Here is a 19,819-nt window from a genome sequence, read left to right as displayed (position 1 = left end):
CACCCCACCCCCACCCCCCCCGCCCTTTTTTATTCTAGCGGGGTCACTGACTCCTCATGCTGGTAATGGAGAAAGGGGAAAGGTTCAGAAAAACTATTCCCTTCACTCCTTTCCCCAAGTAAAAGACTTCCTTCTGTTGCTGTCACCAGTGTCCTTGCTGGTATGCAGCATGGAAAATAAGCAAATCCTTCCTCCTCTCCTCCCCAAGCAACCTATGCGGAAGGCTCTGTAACAAAGGGTGATTAAATCTTAAGATGTGATGCAGTCCCCATCCCACCCCCAAGTACTCTGGCATCTCATCTCCAGCTCTTTGCTTGGATCCGACCTCCTGGCTAGAGCCAAGATTAGAAAGTTTCTGACTGACTTGTGAAGAGTTGCAATCTTACTCATGTTATAAACAAAGCGGACTGGACATAGTCAGGCGGTGGGCTTGTCCCAGCCCGGGCAGTGGTGACTCATAAAGCAGTAGATCTTTATCGCAACAAGTACTGAAATAGGAGCTGGAGCAGAGGGAGAGATACCAGCTGTCTGGAGCTGCCCCGGCACTGCAGCGAGCCCCTTTACCAAGTATTTCAGATTCCCTTTCGTCTTCTCAGTTGCTAATTGCGTATCATGGAACTTTTCTGTGATTAACTGAGAGAGCTTCCTTCCCTTTGACGCCGGGTTTTTGACAGAGTTGGTAATGTGCTTCCTTTCATTCCCCATCTGGCTGAGTTGCCTTCCGGGCTTTTGTGGCAAAAAGGCCATGGTGGGGTTGGGGGGTGGATGTGTATGTGAAATCTGCTTTCTGATGAGTAGTGATTAAGTCTGGAGAAAGCAGAACATTCGGTCTGTAAACCACAAAGGAAATTGCAGTCAGAGGGAGGGTTTCAGTGGGAGTACTGCATGTCTACTGGGCTCGCATCGGACTTGGGAATGTGTTGAGGGTGCCCTGTGAACCACTCAAATGAGTGTTACCTATAGTACATCACTGCTTATCAAAGACAAGATTGATAATTTCATTTGTCATCAGTAATGTTAGCATGCTGCTGCTGCAAAAAAAATGGGATTATTGTTCTACCCCCAAAGATGGGCTGGCTGGCTGTCTATAGACACAGGAAGGTTTTCACAGCCACTTCATGTCTTCAATGATTGCTTTACTAAAGACTTTGCACATCAAACAAAGCAGCATTAAAATGGAACGAAGGCTGCTGAAGGAGTCAGGTGCCAAAATGCCATAAGCATATTATAATCATTGCCAAATCAAGCAGTATAGAACTGGGCAAAGCCACGTTACTATTTTTTTTAGGAGGAATATGTCAACGTGAAGATCAGTGCTTAAAGTCAGTAAGGGATGCTGTGCCCTTGCTACCCTGCTCCAAGCAATGTGCCCTAAGTTTATGGCGCAGAAGCAAGCCGAGATGAACTTTTAGAAAAACCTTTTCAGACCGTTTCCCTTCCTCAGGCCTGCCATGACGACATGGTAAACTAAGATGAGTCCCATCACTTAATTGCTGTGGGTGCACTTGACTAGCATGAGTGGGTACAGGGAAGTGAGACTGAGTGGAACTGCTTCCCAGTGAAGTGCGTCACCATTTTTCTTTGGGATCCCTTCTCTTCTGCTCCTCTCTCTCTGCATTTGGGATGATTAATGGAACCTCACGAGAGGTCACTGTGGCATGAGCAAAGCGATCTGGGTTTGCAGCTGCTTTGCTTTGCCAGCGCAGCCTAGAGCAGCAGCAGGCCTGTGGTTTGTGACTGGAAGGTTGGGCTTGGGGTTGTGCAAGGGGAAAGGGATGCTCCTTTCTCTGCATGCTGAGACCTCCCTTTGCTTACATCTACTTGCTGGAGTGGAGTCAGGCTGAAAGGAGCCTAGGAGGCTTGTTAGGCACTCATGCCCTGGTTAATATGGCCAATGACTCCTTGAAGAGGGCAACCAGCAGGGCCTGCCATCACCCGCTTTTCTGTTTCATCCCATCTTTCTCATCGCTTGGGGTCTTTACAGTGAAACACAGAGGAATTAAGTGCATAAGTTTTTATGCACTGCTGAAATGATGTCACCACATAGAAGTTATCTGGGCATCTAATGGGGTCTTTCTGTGATCAGTGTATTCACAGGAGTCTGTAACAACACTGATTTAAATATAGAGCATTTATTCATGTGTTCCAGTGTAGCACAGGACATTTTAACTGAATATGAATTTTAACTTCATGGAAAGCTTTAGGAGAATCTAATTCCTCACTGGTAAAATCACCTGGGATAAAGACAAGACCAAGGGGAGGGTGCTGTCCTTTAAAGACTCAGCTTTTCAAAATTTCACAATTTTTCAACTGATTATCTGTCTTGCTTGGAAATCCACATAGAATATTGCATTGTTCTCAAAGGATAAATCCTGCCAGTTTGGGGTGAATGTGCTATTCACAGAAAACGAGGCGTCATTCTGAGCTGCAGAATTACCAGGGGGCTGCCTGCTAGGAGACAGCTGCAGCTCCACGATTTGTGTTTTCCTAAGCTGGCCCAGCCCCAGTTAGTAACCCACAGGCAGAGTGCAAATAAGGGTGTTGGTGCCCCAACCGAGCAGGAATCTCAGATGTGTGGTCCTAGGCCAAGTCAGAAGTCCCAATAATCTAGGAGTAGAGAGATCAACTGCTGTTGCAAAGATGATAAACAGGAAACCTTAACAGAAAAAAATCAATGCTGTTTTGACCCTCCTGGATTTGGAAGGCACCGACAATTTGCCTCAGAGCTTTTTGCAAGACTGTCAGTCAAAAAAAATGTGCAGATCCACTATCTTACCTGCTGCTTACACAGGGTCAAAGGACTCCAGGCCCACCAAGAAGGACCTTTCCCTTCCTGTGGGTGGTGTGCAAAGTGAGGTAATACAAGGTAAGACCAAAAAAAGGCAAAGCAGTTCGGACAGGCAGAGAAGGGGAAAGAGAATGGCTTTGGGTTTTCTGTTCACCAGGAATTACCTGAAGGTTTCCAACGGTTCAACGCTGCTTCTCTAGAGTGTTGCATGGTCTTTTACTGCTTTTACAGTCAAGTATCTCTGCAGGATTTCTGTTCAAGAAGCAACCTGCTCTCCTGTGCTGCCTGACTGTATGTGTGGTCAGAATAACCAAGCTCTCTGTAGTCGGGAAATTTCTGAAACACGGCTCGGACAAGGAGTGGAAGAAATAGGGATAGGAGCTCAAGAGCTCTCCTGTTTGCTGAGTCTCAGAGCAAACAAGGAAGGATGGTTTTCCTCTGCACTCACCATTCTCTTCTAACTAGCCCTGCTGTATGGGGCATCTGCAGCACAGGTGTAGTTTGAGTGAAATATGCTTTTTCTGCCAGGGAACAGAAAGTCAGCCCTTTCATCAGTTCAGTGTTGCCACATACTGCAGGCTTCCAGTGACAGAACAAAATGCATGCACGCACAGCAAGGCAGTGAGTGGGCTTAAGTGGGGTGGGAAGAGGAGAGATCTTATTTTTTCTAGAAAAGTCATTAAAAGTTATTTCCACCATGGATACCTCCCCCACCGCCTGGTTACAGAGAGCATTCAGTGCTGAAATGGGACAGAGAATTTTCATTTTTGCTTTGCAGTTCACCTTTAAAGTGAAAGGGGACTTCTGTGGGGCTGAATGACTCTTCATGGACTTTGGTTCCTTCAGGCTTGCAGCATTCAGGTTGCAGTTTCAAGGGTGCAGAGACTTTTAAGGGTAGATGTGACATCAGCAGGAGTTTCCAGCCTCTGCACATGTACTGCCGAGAAGGTTTTTGTTCTCCTTTTGGTTGTAAAGGAGACTCTTAGGGGCAAGGCGCGGAGAACCTCATGGAACTCATGATGAGATGTCACCCTGACATTTACTGTACGCCTACTCTTCCCCTATTGCTGCAAAAGAAAATAGAAAATCGTCTTTATCAGACTCCACAATCCAAAAGTTTGACTGGCTGCTCTTGTGAGTCTCTCCAGCAATATAGTAAGAGATGAACTGTGAGAACAAGTGAAGATGCCGTCAAGGGAAAAAGCACACACACACACAAATACATGCAGAGACGCAGGAGGAACTGCAGGAACCACAGCCTAAAGTGGGCTGCTTTTAAGCTGAACAGAAGGAAATGCTTTTTCACACAACATGTAATCAAACTGTACAACTCATGGTCACGGGGTGTTGTGGAAGCCAAAAATATACATGCATTCCTGAGGGGGCCAGAGCTCTTCCTGAAGGGTAGGTCTAGCAATAGCGATTAAGCTGCTGATACCAAGAAATCCCTAAATTTGTAACTGCAAAAGGTTGGCAGAGTGGGTATGTATGGCACTTCTCATTCCATGTGGGGACAACTAGTTTTTCTACCATTTTGCCACCCATTGCTGGTGGACACAGGTCAGCAGGCTGAGTGGGCTCCTGGTCTGTCCCGGTCTGGTTGCTCAGTCTGTGATGCATTATAAGGGGAAGTACAGGTAGTGGGGGGTGTGGAAATTGCGTTTAATTCTTTCCCTTTGGAAGATCAACAAAGCGGCTGAGTAGAGGGAAACCAGTTAAATGAGAAATTGCTAATTTAATTACATATTCTATTTTATTTAATTATTATTAAAACATTCCATAGAATTGTCAGGACCTCACCAGTGTTTTTCAGTGTATTATTTCCTACATATTGAATGTAAAGTCTGCAAGGGGTGATGCTTCACTCTCCCCATCAGTGACACACCACCTGGTCAGGACTTTCCTGCTTGCTTTCTCAGACACGTTTACAGAGATCTGTCCTGCAGGGAAGGAAGAAGGAATTTGAATCTTCTCCATCCTGAGACTGGCTGTTTCCTTGGTTTTTTGCTTTCAGTCAATGGAATGCAACACATGATTTGTATCCCCCTTCTACTCCTGGAGGATGGGTGCTAAAAGTTGTGAGGCTGAGGCAAGCAGGGCAAACACAAAGCACCTCGGTCTTCTGGAATAACAAAGCAGGGAAAACATCCTGAAGGTTGCACAAACCCCGGCAAAAGCCCAACCATCTGACCTGGCCTTGGTGCAGCACAGGACCATGCATTGGTGCTGGGCCACTCTTCCAGCAATATCAGGAGCTCCTTGTTAGGCTGCTCCCTTGTGTGTCAGCTCCTGGCTTCTTCAAGCTCCTACCCTGTGGAAAACGGAATGAGAGTGGGAAAGCAGGGCTGATCACAGGAGCAGAGTGCATAGAAATTGTAGTGTGGAGCAGGGGGATTACTGCTAACCTGGTCAAAGTTGTTTCCCCCTGCAAGGGTCTCAGTTTGTCACTGTAGGCACGTGCTTGTGTACTAGGTGTGGCACCGACACGGTCACTGGGCAGGAGACGGGAAATGCTTGTGCTGGTTTGCAAGTAATCCTAAGGGAGGCCCATGGACCTTCGAAAATATGAGTTTCTTTCAAGTAGAGTAGGCAAATTGGTTCATTTGCTAATACTAGCAGGCTGATGACAGTGTGGCTGCAACCTTTCTTTGTCATTGTAGAGTTGCTTCTAGCTTCTGGGATCTTGAAAGTTTTGGGGTTTTTTCTTAAAAAAAAAAAAACAAATCAAAAACAAAACCCCAAACTCCCAAACTAATAGTCCACTGTGGCCCCGTTTGGTATGCAGGGAACTCACCAGAGGGTGACACAGACTTTCCAAACACTGAGCTCTGAAAAGGGAGAGTGGTTTGGGCATGTGTGGTTTTATCCCTTTACATGAATAATGGCAATTCTTTATTCTGAGGAGTGTTCCTTTTGAGAGGCCAGCAAATTTCTGTTCAGGCAGACAACTCTCCTGCTTTTGCCTTTAGTGATCCATTCAGAAATCATTGTGTGCCCACTGTCTTGGGAGCCTAAGTGGGACGTAAAAGGCAGTGCCAAGCTCTCAGTGCGGAGCTGAGGTTGTAAACAGCTCGATGCATGATGAGGTACATTAGCAGGTGCAGACAGAGCCACGAGAGGTGAGCTCTCTGCAGCAGTCCTGGCACAAGGCTATACCACTGTCTCACTGACTGTTGTTTGCTCCCCACCTACAGGCTCTGCACAGGAGAAGAAAGCAGTCAAAAGCAAAGTGGGGGACAAAGTCAGCCTGCCTTGTTGTCGTGATATTTACAGCTTGAAAAGCCTAATCGATCACCGGGTCTACTGGCAGAAGAACACTACAGAGGTAGTGCTTGCCTATGCAAAGGGGATTAAGATCTCCAAGAATGAGCGGTATGACAACCGGACAGATATGGACACCGGGAACCTCACCCTTTGGATCTCCCCCGTGGAAATCCTGGACAATGGGTCTTACCAGTGTGTAGTTCAGCATCTCAGCTCTAAGAATCCAGTTGTTATATGCGATGAGACTGTTACCCTCTTTGTTACAGGTAGGTGGGTTGCCTCCTGACACCTGAGACTCCTGGTGCCAACCTCTGGGGGTAGAGGATACCCTTCCAAGCTTTAGTCATACGCTGTCAGATAGACTTTCATCAGAAAGCCTAAAAGAGTGCCAGAAGATGTTTTAACCAAGGCCATTCTAACAGTGTCCCTCCTTACCTTTACAAAGCTACCACCATTACAGAAAGTTTACCTTTTCCACCACCAGCCTAACGTTCTCCCCATGATGCCTCCCTCTTGAGGAAGGACCCCTCCCAGGACACCTCCCCAGGTACCACTGCTGGCGAGCGCCCTAGGCCGCCTCCACCTCCTCCTGTCTTTTGGGCAAGACAGAGACCAAACCCTTGGTGCACAGGAAGCATCCAAGCTGAAAGAGGAATGGGGTGGCATTGCTTCTCTGTGACCACAGCAGCCCTGCGTCCAGCCCTTGGTGAGTCCAGGCTCTCCAGCTCGCTGGCCAGCTCGCTGGCTGCACTGCAGCTGCACAACTCGAGGCTGAACTCAGCTGGAGATGTGAGGCTTTTTATCTTAATGAAACAACACAAGTTCCTTTCCTCACAACGAATCTAAATCTTTTCTTGGAGGCTACTGAAAGTTCCACTGACATTATTTTCCATTTCCACCACTCTATTTGTGGTGGTTGGTTTCAATCAAAGGCAGAGATACTGGTAACATATATAAATATATAGATTTGAATACCTTTAGCAGCAGAGAGTTCCACGAATCTTCCAGATAAGTCAGTGAATGAGCATTCCCCATCTGGAATGAGATTCGTCAGCTAAAATCCCAAGCTCCTGAGATTTGGCTATTGCCTGCTTGTCTGAGCGCATGGTGGGCATGTGTGCAAGGAGATAAATTTAGTGATCTTTCTGGGAACTGATATGAAAAAAGAGAAGTGCACTGCCAGCACCTTCTCTAGCCATGAGGGCTAAGGATTTAAATGCATGAAAAAATGTGAAACAGAGGATCTCTTTTCCTCCCCACGAATGCTCCAGTTTTTTTCCTTCCAGAAACCTCCTTGCTGTCTTAACAGGCCAGTTGTAATAATCGTGGTCAACTTCTGCTCCCTTTGGTAAAGTGGATCAGTTATTGTGGGAATCAGGAAAGGGGAATCAGGTTAATCTGGGAGAGGCAGAAAGGTGTCACTCCCTGGTGACCGATCAGGGAGACTTGGTAAATTTGGCTGGGATGTTTGAAGGGACTTTCCAGCTGGATGCCAGTGCTGTATTGCTCAACAGATAGCAGGCCTGGAAGGAATCTGGGTCTCTCCTGTCTGCCACTGGTTGGCCGCTCAATGTTCAGCAAGTTTCTTTCACTAGTTACAAGTGACTTGGTAGCCTAGACCATGGCTTTGTAGTCAGTAGAAGCCGTGAAAGACACACTGTGAACCCCAAGCTGTCTGCCTTTTACAGACCCCGCAGTCATGTGGTCAAATGGTGAGTCAGGCAGGGAGCAATCGCTGACAAAACCATAGCTGCTCCAAAACGGGTAATTTTGCACTGAGGGGAGCAACTTGCTGCAGCTCTCTGCCTGGTCTTGTCATGGCTGGCACTAGTGCCTGAAGGGGTGTGCAGGATATAGACAACCTACAGCCGGCAGGGATGGGAGTGAAAATTTGGTCCCTTTGGCAACAGTTGGTGTTGGCTTGAATTATGCCCAAGAGGAAGCCACACGCTGAGTTTCTTTTTCTGACTGGTGCCTCTCTTGCTAAAGATGTAGTCCCAAGGGGATTCCTCCAGTGGGAGAGTGGCCTTAAATAGTTTCTTTGCACCCCCTTGCCTCTTCCTCCTCACCCTGGGCTGTTTATTGCAACCTGTGGGCAACGTCGGTTGTACTAATGCAACTGTTCACAGTAACATGGTTGTCACAGATCAGGGCCAGGCCAGCCACTAGACAAATGACAGGCAGTCTCTATTATCCACCCCTGCTTCCCAAAGGGGAAGAGAAAGGGAATAAGGGAGAGAGAATTATGGATTGGAAAAGAAAACTAAAACTGCTTTTCATTTTAATGAAAATAATAACAATAAAATAATATATATACAAATATATGCAATACCAATACCAAACCCAACACCCCAATGGCAGCCACATCACTGCCATCACTGATGCTGTGGACAGACAATGGAGAAATCCCAGACTGGACTCAGCAGCAGACACGAACTTGGTTCAGAGATGCCTTGATCTCTATTATCCACCCCTGCTTCCCAAAGGGGAAGAGAAAGGGAATAAGGGAGAGAGAATTATGGATTGGAAAAGAAAACTAAAACTGCTTTTCATTTTAATGAAAATAATAACAATAAAATAATATATATACAAATATATGCAATACCAATACCAAACCCAACACCCCAATGGCAGCCACATCACTGCCATCACTGATGCTGTGGACAGACAATGGAGAAATCCCAGACTGGACTCAGCAGCAGACAGGAACTGGGTTCAGAGATGCATTGATTGGGATCAAAGATGGAATGGACAGAGCCCTCCTTGGACACTGGCCATTGAAGAAGAGAGCTTGACCCTCGTGATCCCTCAGCTTTATACCAAAGATGACATCTATGGGATGGAACTGACCTTGTTGGTCAGTGTAGGGTCACCTGTCCTGTCCGCTCCTCCCCACAGGTGCAGCCTCTCACTTACTGCACCCCCACCGTGGCACACAGGATTTAGCAGAGACCTTGGTCTGCACAGGAGCAAGTACAAGCTAGATCCTTTCTGCACCCCAGTCCCTGGCAGTAACTGTAAACATCCAGCTCTATCACCTCTAGAAGCAAACGCTGTCTGCAAAAATATGCTGATAACTTCAGAAAGTGCCGTCACTTAGCAGAGACTGAGCTGGAAAGTAAAATCAGCGAACAGAATGAGTTCTGTTCTGACTCAAACTGGGACAATGGTGAACCAGATTAGCAAAGAGAAGCAGGTTGAAAAGGACACCACCTTTCTTCACTCATATTAGACCTCTCATCCATTTCACCATGCAGGCCCACAAACATTTACAGCAATACGTTTGAGAAGGGAAGGCATGGAACAAGTTATGTGGGTAGGAAACCTCTGCAAACTGTCTTTGGCAACAAGAGAAATGTCCAGTGAGAACACGGTCTGAGAGGACCCATATATTGCTATCTAGTTTTGCAAATGACTAGTATGACTTGGTCTTGCTCTCAGATGGGCCTTCTGAAGGCGCTCTCATGCAGAAAATGTAATTCAGTCTCTTGCTGGCCACCCCAGCTGAGAGACCAACATCTGACTTACCTTCTTTCCCAGCAGAGATGGACCCTTCGTGAGTTTCTGCCTGGGAAGGGGCTAATGAGGAAGGGAAAAGGAAATTGTCTCCCGTTGCCTGTAATACAGATTTTTATTCAGTCACGTATTTTTTCTACCTGTTTTATGATTCCTTCTGTTGTTCCACAAACTGCTGTATGTAGAGAGAAACGGTGGCATTGAACAGGTGTGGTCACGAAGTCTGTGTATTGCCCAGGGAGGACCAGAAGCAAAGGCTGAGGCTCTGTGGGGAGAATGCTAGGGCACAAGAAAGGCCAAACAGATTACGACAGAGGAAGAATGCCGTGTGAGGCAGTCTTTTCTTTGACTGTGGGAGATCAGGACTGCAGCCCTCGCTGCAGTAATCTGACAGAATGGTAACTAAATCTTTCTTATTTCAGCTGACTTCAGTAAGCCAAACGTAACAGCAGAAGTATCCACTAGTTCTTGTGAATCAGCTGAGATGTTGGTAAGATGTTCTTCTCATGGAGGTTTCCCCAAACCCACAATCTCTGGAGCCCTCAACAACGAGTCTGCAGTGTGGAATGACAGCCAGGTGTTCGAGTCCAGCCTCAGCCTGTACAATGTCACTGCCAAACTGTGGGTCAGCGTGACCAAAGACATCAACTTCACTTGCTCCGTTGAATACAGTGGCTTTGCCAAGTCCACCACTTTGCTTCTGAGTAGGTTTTATTAACAGTTTGTGTTACAAAACCACTTTGTTGAATCTGCTGAGTTGCCTCTGAGAAGCGGTAGATTTTGTCTATCTATCTGTTCCTGCAAGGATGACTCAATGATCCCACCTATGACCTGCACACATTTCAAAAGTTGTGAGACAGCAGGGGTGGGAGAGGAGAGTTACAACAGTGACTGACAAGCAGAGATGGCTCTGCCTTCCTCTGCTCTACCGTGAGTCACAGCTGGGCTGAGAGGGCAACTGGATCCCATTGCGATCTGGTGATGTCGGCCTCAGTGGCTCCCACAGTTTGGGGTCGCCACCATTCAGTGCCCCTCTGTACCAGCATGGTCTTGCTGCCAGTTGTGTGACACAAACCTGGTATTCAAGTGGAGGGGCTTGAGAAATTTGTGTGTCTTAAAAAGTTTTTTCCTGCTTGAGTGACAGAAACTGTCAGCTGGGGTCTAGACAAAATTCTGCTTTCATATGCATATTTGATAAAGGATTAACTCATACAGAGAAAGTTCCATCACTGCACATGCCTTAAAAGCGGTAACATAATAGGTAAGTCTGTGCTTTGAAAAGGTTGAGGTGCAAGAGGAAACAGCATGAGGGAAGACAGCACACTACAGTCCAGATGTTTTGCAGTAGAAGGGGATTTGCAAGAAAATTCTTAAAGCCAAAAGGATTTTTTTTTTAATGTTGCTACCAAAAAAGTATTCTGAAATATTTCTGGGTCTGATGTTTTCACTGTAGAGATAAGGGCACCTTCAAGGGAAGCTAGAGAAGAACTGTTTTTCCTAGGGAATTGTGCCTTATTCATCAAGGTACCTTGTTCATTAATCTTACTAATATCAAAGAGGCTGGTAAGGAGAGGTGCCATTCAGCTGCAGGACAAATGCCAGAAATTAGTGCTTTATGAATATTCCTTGTTGCTGGGTGTAGTTGCATAACGTCCCTAGAGATGGTAATGGAAGAAGGTTGTGAGTATCATACTACATAGAAAAGGAGAGCAACAAAAAAAAAGTAGTAATAGTAATACGCTGTTTGTCACACAGATTCTCAGAGGAGGGTGCAATCAACAGTGACAACAGCAGTCACAAACCCCTCACTTTCTGATTTTTAAGATGTAGGACCGCTCCCATTTTGGTATGATGGAAATGGTCCTCCAAACAAGTCTTTCATGAACACGGAGTTCCAGACAGAATCCAGCCAAGCCCTGCAGTGGAGTGGAAGATTGTACAGTGGATCAGGCTGGTGTCATATAAGTTGAATGAAGCTTAATTGTGACAGATGCAGATGATGAAAATCTGAAGATGTATGAACATGCATCAAGTCTGTGACTCCTGTTGAATTAGGGTTGTCCTGTACTGTACAAGTACAGCCTGTTATTTACTCTATTCAAGTGGCAGAACAGCCATTGCCAGTGGTAGAAAGCCAAAAGCTCCAGATCCACCTAAACTAAATTCTGCCACAACACTCTTTTCCCACCATGCAGGAAAAAAAAAAATCTATTCTAGTCGGTTTAATACTTCATTCTGCATCACCTGTGATTTTAGAGGGGAAAAAATCAGACATAAATCTGGTGTAAACAATAAGAAAAATCTTTAGAGCACCTTTGAGAATGGAATTTTTCTAGATATGGACTCAAATTTTTCCACCAAGCCTAACCAGTTTCTTTAAAAACATCTTATGAGTTTTTAAATATTGCCTATCTCAATCCTGTTCTGGACAATGACCCAGCATTTCAGATTCTGTGATGTGTTAAAAATTTCGCACATAGCAAATGTGGAGGAATGTAAGAAATTTAGGTCCCAGCTTTGCCTGTTTGTTTATCGAATAGGTAAATTTTCAGGCTGAACATCTGAGTTGGAATTTGGTCAGAATCACCATAATTCATGTACCTGTTCTTACATGAAAATGCCAATATGTCTTTGGGCCCTTTATTTATGTTTTATTTCTTCTGTCTCAGAAAAAAACTGTGTTGTCCCTCCCGTGTCTCCAACTTATAAGGTTATCACTGCTTCAAGTATCATTATCATCTTCCTTTTGGTTGTTACCCTAGCAGCAAGGTACCTCTCAAGGCACGGTAAGTGTAGCTCCTTTTTCAATAAACTGTCTCTTACTGCTTATGGAGGTCCTGTGTAAAATATGCATTTATAGGAACTATACTGACACACTAGGTATTTTTGTACATTCTTCTCATTTCCTTTTTTTTTTTTTTTTTTATTTCATGCAGCATCTACTGTCACAAAATCTAAGTCCAGCTCAGGACTTTCCTACATTTTGTGTGTTTGAGAAGCACTAGGGTTCAGGTCTGACAGCAAAGGGGTGATGAGGAGTTTTGATGGCAGATTAGAATATTTCCAAAATCAGAGCTATACGGAATTTTATGTACAAAGATGTTCACAGATGCCAAGAATCTTGGTGATCATGACAGATACAGCAAAGCACTGACAGTTTCAAAATGGGATGTCTCTACACAGCCTACTTAGACAATCCCTCAGAAAAGTCACAGAGCCGAAGTTACAAAAATACATAGTGCTAGGACCACAGAAAGGACTTAAGCATAGCAATGTCCCACTTTTAGGAGAACCCCAATCAGGAGAGATGGATTTGCCTTATTTGCGTGGCCAAAAATGGCATGGGTGAGGTTCCCTGTCCCACCCTATGACCCCATAACTCCAGACACGTCTGCAGAAGTTTTTCAATGGCAAAGGGGAAATCAAGCATCTCAGGGTTAGCTGGCTGCTGCACAGTTTTTTTGGTTTGGTTTGGTTTGGTTTGGTTTTTTGTTGTTGTTTTGACTCAGAGAAGTCTCATCTGTTAGCTGTTGCTCCTAATCATGTCTAAGCTGACCTAGCCAGAAAACCCCTCTCCCCTGGAGAGACTTCTAATGGATTTATGAAGGCAGTTAGGCATCCAGCCAGTACTGAAAGTCAACAGCAGTACATGTCCTTCCTATCCATACCCTGTTGGCAGCTTTGAAAAGCAGTCCTGAAAAAAGATAGCAGGCCTTGTAACATGTTATAAATATCACCCAGTCAAGAGTCCCACACTGAGAGTCCTCTGCATTCAGCCCACCTAAACCAGAAGCCACCAGTCTGAATATCTCAGCTCATCACAGTTGCAGTGGTATCCCCCGCTGGAAACTAGGCAGCAGGGATTCAGTTCACCTAGGGACACTTGTCATGCTTGCATCTTCTGCTACCTCTATTTCAAGTGCAGACAAGTTCGTTTCCAAGTCAGAGGTATGGAGGTAGCATTACAATTTTTCTTTTCCCTTACGCACCAATGTGACCACTGAGTCAGGCTGGGATAATTTTCTTTTTGGTGTTTCACCACAAAGAAAGGAAGCTTCTGGAAGGCTCTTGGCTACACCTGTGCATCTCCTCATTTTCCACTCACACGCCCCTGTGACACCAGTGCTGGTTCTCCCCTGCTGTCCCCTGGGGCTATGTCAATGGGAAAGCAGCAAGCAGATTGAAAGCAAGAAAATCAGAGCTGACCGCAGCCGGTGCTGACAGCTGCATGGATAATAAACTTCTAATTCTAGGAGAAAATGAACTGGAATTGGAAGATTTGGCTCTGAACAAAGACTGGAAATTAAAATATTCCTTACCGTTACAACAGTAAGATTCTGGAGCATTCTGAGACAGCCTTTTATACCGAAACCAAATTGCTTTTAAAGTAGATGTTAAAAATGCAACAATCTAGTAGAATGTGATCGCCTTCCACGGCCTGGGACAGGGCTGCACAAACTGGAATTTCCCTTCCAGTCCTGTTTTCCTAATATGCACAGGGAGCAGGTTTGCGGAGTCGGGTGGTGCCATGTTGTACAGCCACTTTCCAGACCAGGCGCGCACTATTAAGAAACTGAAGCCAGAGCTTCAGTACAACTTCCCAGTTTGTACAGTCGTCACCTTTCAGTGCTGCTGTGCATTACCACCTGTATGGGGAGGGAAATACCTGTCCTAAGAGTGCTTCCCGCTGGTGCTGCCACAGGTCACCCTTCAGGAGCTATTGTGGGAGCTCAGAACAGGTCTGAGAGTACCTCTATTGTTCTGGCGTACGGAAAGCTGAGTCAGGATCTGCCTGCATGCTATGGGTGGTTTCTGAACTCAAAAAGCCATGCTTCAAAGAGCTCAAGTGTGGGAGGGAAGAATAGAAAGATAGAACAAAACGCAAATGAGGTCTCAGATGTGTGATTGTGGTGGTGACCAAAACATACAGATGCTTTGTTGAGGTTCACAACTTTGAAGAGCTTACAGCCTATCACCTTTGCAGTAATTTAAGAATGGAAACTCTCTAGATATTTTTTTTGGCTCTTCAATTAATTTAACACAAAGCACCAAGATCAAACCCAGATTAGAGGTTGCTTGAAGAATAGCTTAGAATCCACGTTGTAAAATTTGTGCAAGTACCATTTGCTGTAATAGTACAGGGACGTTTAACTTGAATTATCAAAACAAAAGTCATTCATAGATGCTGAGATACTAAGGGGACCTGTTTAAAGTTAACTCCTTCTAAAGCACCAAAAGAGTTGGTTGGCTGGTTCTAACAAACACCAGCATTCTTTCACTTGCTTGGTAAACTGCATTTAGTGACATGTAACTTTTACCATTATTTGCCTTCTGACCTTCCCTTAGCGTGTAGCGACCTGACTTTGGCCAGGCTGAGGTGCTAGCCCTGTGCTAATCAGAACTGTTTGATCCCTATGAAACCAAATAGCCAACATTTATACAGAAAAGAGCTTTCTATTAGATCAGAGTGGGGCTATGAGCCAGCCATATTCAGGTGTACTGCATGGATGAGTCCTGCCAAGGAAAAATGGAAGTAACCAGACCAGAAAGACTTCTCGTTCTTTAATTTCTGCTCTCCTTTCTTCCCACTCTCACTTCTACTTTATTTTGTTGAAGAAGACATTTCAATTCCGCACTTTTATGCCTTCCAGAATTCCAGATACTAATGAGGGAATCTTCTTTTTCAGTCTGTTCTCACTGTTCTAAACCTCAGGATTCAGTGGAAGAGGGTGTGAAAGAATGCACAAAGCCAGTCATGAGCTCTGGAGTGACATCTGAAACATCATCTGTATGACCAGATCACATTTGCAGGTAGTTCTCTTCACCATTCTTCTCTTGGCGAAATCGCTTCTCAAATACTATTAGATCCTCGTGCAATGTTAGCTCACGAAACCATGTATGGCTTTTAATATGAGGGTGTGCTGTCCTTCAGGGTACACAAAAGCAGTAGGGCCCTGTTGCCAATTCAGACACATAGTGTTTCCCAGTCAGGTAACTAGAGGAATGATGCTCATGTGGTTTGTGAGGTGTTGCTTTGTTCAGGTTATTTCACATTTCTAGAAATCAATCACCTCGTGAAAAATGTTAGTGGACAATATTTCCTGGGCTGCTAAGCTGCTTTCTCCACAGAATGGGCCCTGCATGCATGGCATGCAAGTTGTTGTGGCATTCATTTCTTTCATGAACATAATTTTTAGGACTAAATGGGGATGAAAAGAGAAAGCAATGAAAGAAAAGGAACATCTGACAACTTTGACTGTCAGTGTCTCCTCTGAACCTGGGCAAAGAAGGTGGTTAATATCTGAGAGGTGCGTTTGTAGACTGGTCATCCTTCTATCAGGCTCTGCAGTGACATCCCCTGCCACTACCCTTGTGCTCATTTTATGGACCTCTCAACTAAGAACTGGGCAGTCTTTAGTTCCTGTCCTGCTGGACTCATTTGTGAGTAGCTCTTCACTACTACAGGTCCCACATGTGGCTTCATCTGCTAGAGGTAATTTCTAGCTGACGCCCTGTGAACCACATGCCTCATCTGATGCATAAACATGGAAACATCACTGATGATAGAAAGATTGAACAAATGGTGGTGAGGGAGAGGCGAACAAGAGAACAACTTTTCCAGCTTTCCCAGCAAGATTAGCAATGCCTGTCCACTTCTGGCAGAGAGTATCTCCATTACCTGCAGCAGCTGGAGGAATGGAGAAGGAAAAGTTTCCCCTCTAAGACTTGTCCAGGAAACACTTGTATTTTAAAAGGAGTTACTTTCGATAATGAGGAGTTGTGAAAGATGGGCTGGGGAAAACTCCAGCTTACCAACGTTTTATGCCTACAAAGCATTACATTAATTTTGGCTTGAAAGCTCAGCCGTGTTCAGAGCTGTGTCCTCCCAAAAGGAAGTCAATACGCTTTAGGGAAGGTTAGCAGCTAACTCTCCTTACTCACATCATTACCCAGGTGACTGCATTTCCTGCTCTCACCACAGCATGAATTGCCAGGGTAATGCTGTGGAGTAACAGCTGTAGAGTCCTAGAAGTCATGCATTTGTCACGCTGTACACTGTGGTAATCTAAAGGCTTAATATTTTTGAGAAGGAAAGGAGGGGAAACTATCACTCAGGCCACTTGTCTCATTTCCAAACCTGACCACCCACTCATGTTTTCCTCTGGGGAAGGCCCTATCTGGAACAGATTCTAGAGCCCTGGTTAGCACGAATTCTGGGGGCTTTTGTGTTGGGAGTGGCAGGAGTTCACCTACTGAATAAATCCACTCTGCCACATGCCTCTTTTGTTACAGAAGTTAGCCATGCTTTTTCTGGCTGGTGTTTCCTAACTCCAGTGCCTGGAACTGCCGTCTGTGAACAGAGGTGGAAGCTATGCTTCCGTAGTGGCTGACTGTTGTCTCGAAACTGTGTGACGTGCTGAGCCATGTCCTATTGTTGCTTAAGCGGGGTAGCGCATTCTTTAGCTGTCCTCACTTCACAAAGGGATAGCACCTCTGCGTGGTCCAAAGGTTTTCACAGCAGGCATTGAGCCCTTACGTACTGCCTAGCTCTGAACACCTCTATCCTTACTGTAGCAGGAGCCCTCTTGTGGAGGGCTATCGCAGGAGATCCCCCTTTGTCTCGGCTCTGCAACATTCTGGTTTACTTTTATGATTAAGAAGAAGCGGGAGGGAATCAGTAAAATCTTTTCTTTGTGTCCCTCAGGTTTCTTATCCTGTGTATTCCGCACTGCAGTCCCCACTGTTCGTTGTACAGCAATGCTTATTGTGTTGACCCTTCAGCACTCTGAAAGGGGATGACAACAGCAGCAAACTCTCCTCAAGAAGACTTGTGGGAATAAACACAAACCCTCACCTGTGCCACAGAAGCTGTGAGGTGGTCTCATTACAACGACATTGCTGGAATTCCAACTGGGAGGACCCTACATGTTCCTGCAATGGGACAGAAGAGCAGTGTCATCAGCATCAACACACCAGTTCAAGAGTTTGGGATCCTCTGGCTTTGATGCTGCCTCTATGAAAATGAGGGGGGCTGCAGAGTAGCAGGTAGCCCACGCTCACCTACCCCTTTAGTAACGTGGAGCTGGCCTTTGGGAGACCCCAGACCCCGACACACAATCTCAAGTCAGGCTGTGCCTCCCTGTTGCAATTGGGAGCAGCTAAAACTTCTCTTATATTCAGCCTTGCATGGGTACCCACCAGTACTGTTCTTTGTGCTGGAGGACTTTGGATTTGGACCTGACCATTACAGATACATGTCCCTTCTCCCCTACAGAGGCAAAAATGCACACATTTTTCACAAAAAAGTACCTTGAGGTGGGACTGTATGCCTCATGCTTGTTTTCAGTGCTATGAGATTTACTAGGGAATGATACATACTGACAGCACTCCTAACAGTTAGTATTGCTTTATCTACAGCAGTGGCAGAAGTTCTCGTAACCTTTCTCTCCTGAAAGGATGGCCTCGCCAGCCCAGGCACCAAGATGCAGCTCCTCCATCAAATTACTCAGCGGTACAGGAGCACACCTGACACAGTGCAGCCCACTGGTGCACACCTTTGTGCTCACACGTACAAGCTTTGGTACTCATTCCTTCCTACCCGCACTTGCAAAGCCCCATGTAAATTTCTGGAACGCTCAGCAGTTACCTCACATGTATCTGCTGTAATGAAATGTAACTCAGGGCCTTGCTTCACGACCACAGGTCTGCTTTTGCTTGTACATTTGCCTAGAATACTTGTTAGCGTGGGCTCTCCAGATTCTTGGACACTCGAACAGCGACACAGGGATCTACTTTGCATTGAATGTTGCTGCTTTCTGCCAGTGCTCTCTCTACCCAGCCAGGACTTGAAGGGAGTTCCCTACAGGATGCTAACATTGGATAGGACTCATCTGATCTGCGTGATATTCTTGCCTACTGTGTAGGAAAAAGTAGTTTCTCATTTTGAAGGGAAAAGAGGAAAAAGCCCCAAGGCCCAACACGCTTCCTAAGCAACTCTGCACGCTACCCTAACTCGATCCTCCCCTCAGTTTGACAGGTTTCTTTTTCGCTTTTGCTCTATCCCACTGCAAGCTGTACCCATTCCCTTACCGCTCTATACATGCATGTAGTTAGCAGGGCAGAACAAAGTCTGAAAGCGCCATGCACTCCCTCTTTGTGGGACGTTTTGTTTCCAGGACACGACTAAGAAATATTCCATCCATCTCACTTTTTTTTAGCAGGTGCATATTGAGAAAGAAATTGCTGGATGAAATGGGAGAACTAAAAGCGGTTTATAGAGGATTGTGAGAGGCTAAGGGATCAAGTTGCTAGTGGAAAATAAGACACTGCTCCCTTTCTACTCCTGCAGTCATGCTGCCCCATCAGCTTTTTTACTGCTTTCCCATTTTATGAAGTGAAATGGGAACTTCAGGAACATTCTTATGGAGAGGCTTTGACAGAGGAAAGGAGAAAAGGGGGGTGGTAAAAAAACGAGACTCTGCACTTCAGTATTCTGGTTGCAAAAGAACACAGGCGACACAGAAAGCTGCATTTCCAAAAGACAGCCTGACCTTGTTGCAGGACGTGGTGTATGGGCAATGGTGTTTCATACCTTTCAAGTGTCCTTTTCTTTCAGCCTATGCTTGTTCCTTCCAGCACAAACTTCTAGCTTCTTGCAGGCTGAACATCCTCTTTCTCTCTCTATTTACTTTGCTCATTTTTAGCACTGTGCTTCCTTTCCTGCTATAACCACGATGCGTTTCCACCTTACCAACCACATCACAGCTCTGAGGGTTGTACTGGCACAACGTTTTCCCTCTGACTGCCCCATTCTCTACTTCTGCTCCTGACCAATGACTGCACAGCTTCCCAGAGAAGGGTTTGTCTTTTGCACTGTGCCAAACCTTCCTATATCACCACAGACTCCCCTGACACTCTGAGTAACGCCTTCTAAAGGAAACGAAAAGCTTCACTGACAAGTATGTCTAGCATCACTCTGGTTCTATATTCTGGGTGGGCAGGTCATTTGGCTTGTATTTTCCTTAAGCACTTCTACCATGGATCGTGTTTTCTATTGCCTTATCCTGTACTGCTTACAAATGTGAACTGCACACAAATGGTTTCTGTGAGACCTTTTCGGCTTGATATTTGGGTCTTTGTACCAGGTGAGCTTCTCTGTTATCACAGGTATTTTGTACATAACATTTTTTTCTGGGGTTCCTCCTTTAATTGTATTAAAAAATAAATGGTAAACTCGGTTTGCTTTCCTCA

At 45.5% G+C, this 19,819-nt stretch overlaps 1 protein-coding gene across 1 annotated transcript; it reads left to right on the top strand.

Moving 5' to 3' along the window:
* Nucleotides 1–5,982: 5,982 nt before the first annotated feature.
* CD80 (CD80 molecule) lies at nt 5,983–15,362 on the top strand (the record flags this gene model as incomplete). Its single annotated transcript, XM_010135078.1, has 4 exons — nt 5,983–6,318; nt 9,991–10,272; nt 12,238–12,354; nt 15,256–15,362. Coding segments are annotated over 4 exons (842 nt in total), but the record flags the coding sequence as incomplete, so codon positions are not given.
* Between the last annotated feature and the right edge of the window lie 4,457 nt (nt 15,363–19,819).

Source organism: Buceros rhinoceros, unplaced genomic scaffold (genome assembly GCF_000710305.1).
Source record: "Buceros rhinoceros silvestris isolate BGI_N320 unplaced genomic scaffold, ASM71030v1 scaffold16644, whole genome shotgun sequence".
Classification (NCBI taxonomy): domain Eukaryota; kingdom Metazoa; phylum Chordata; class Aves; order Bucerotiformes; family Bucerotidae; genus Buceros; species Buceros rhinoceros.
The sequence above is the reverse complement of the archived record's forward strand: the minus strand, read 5'-3'. Positions and strand labels throughout refer to the sequence as shown.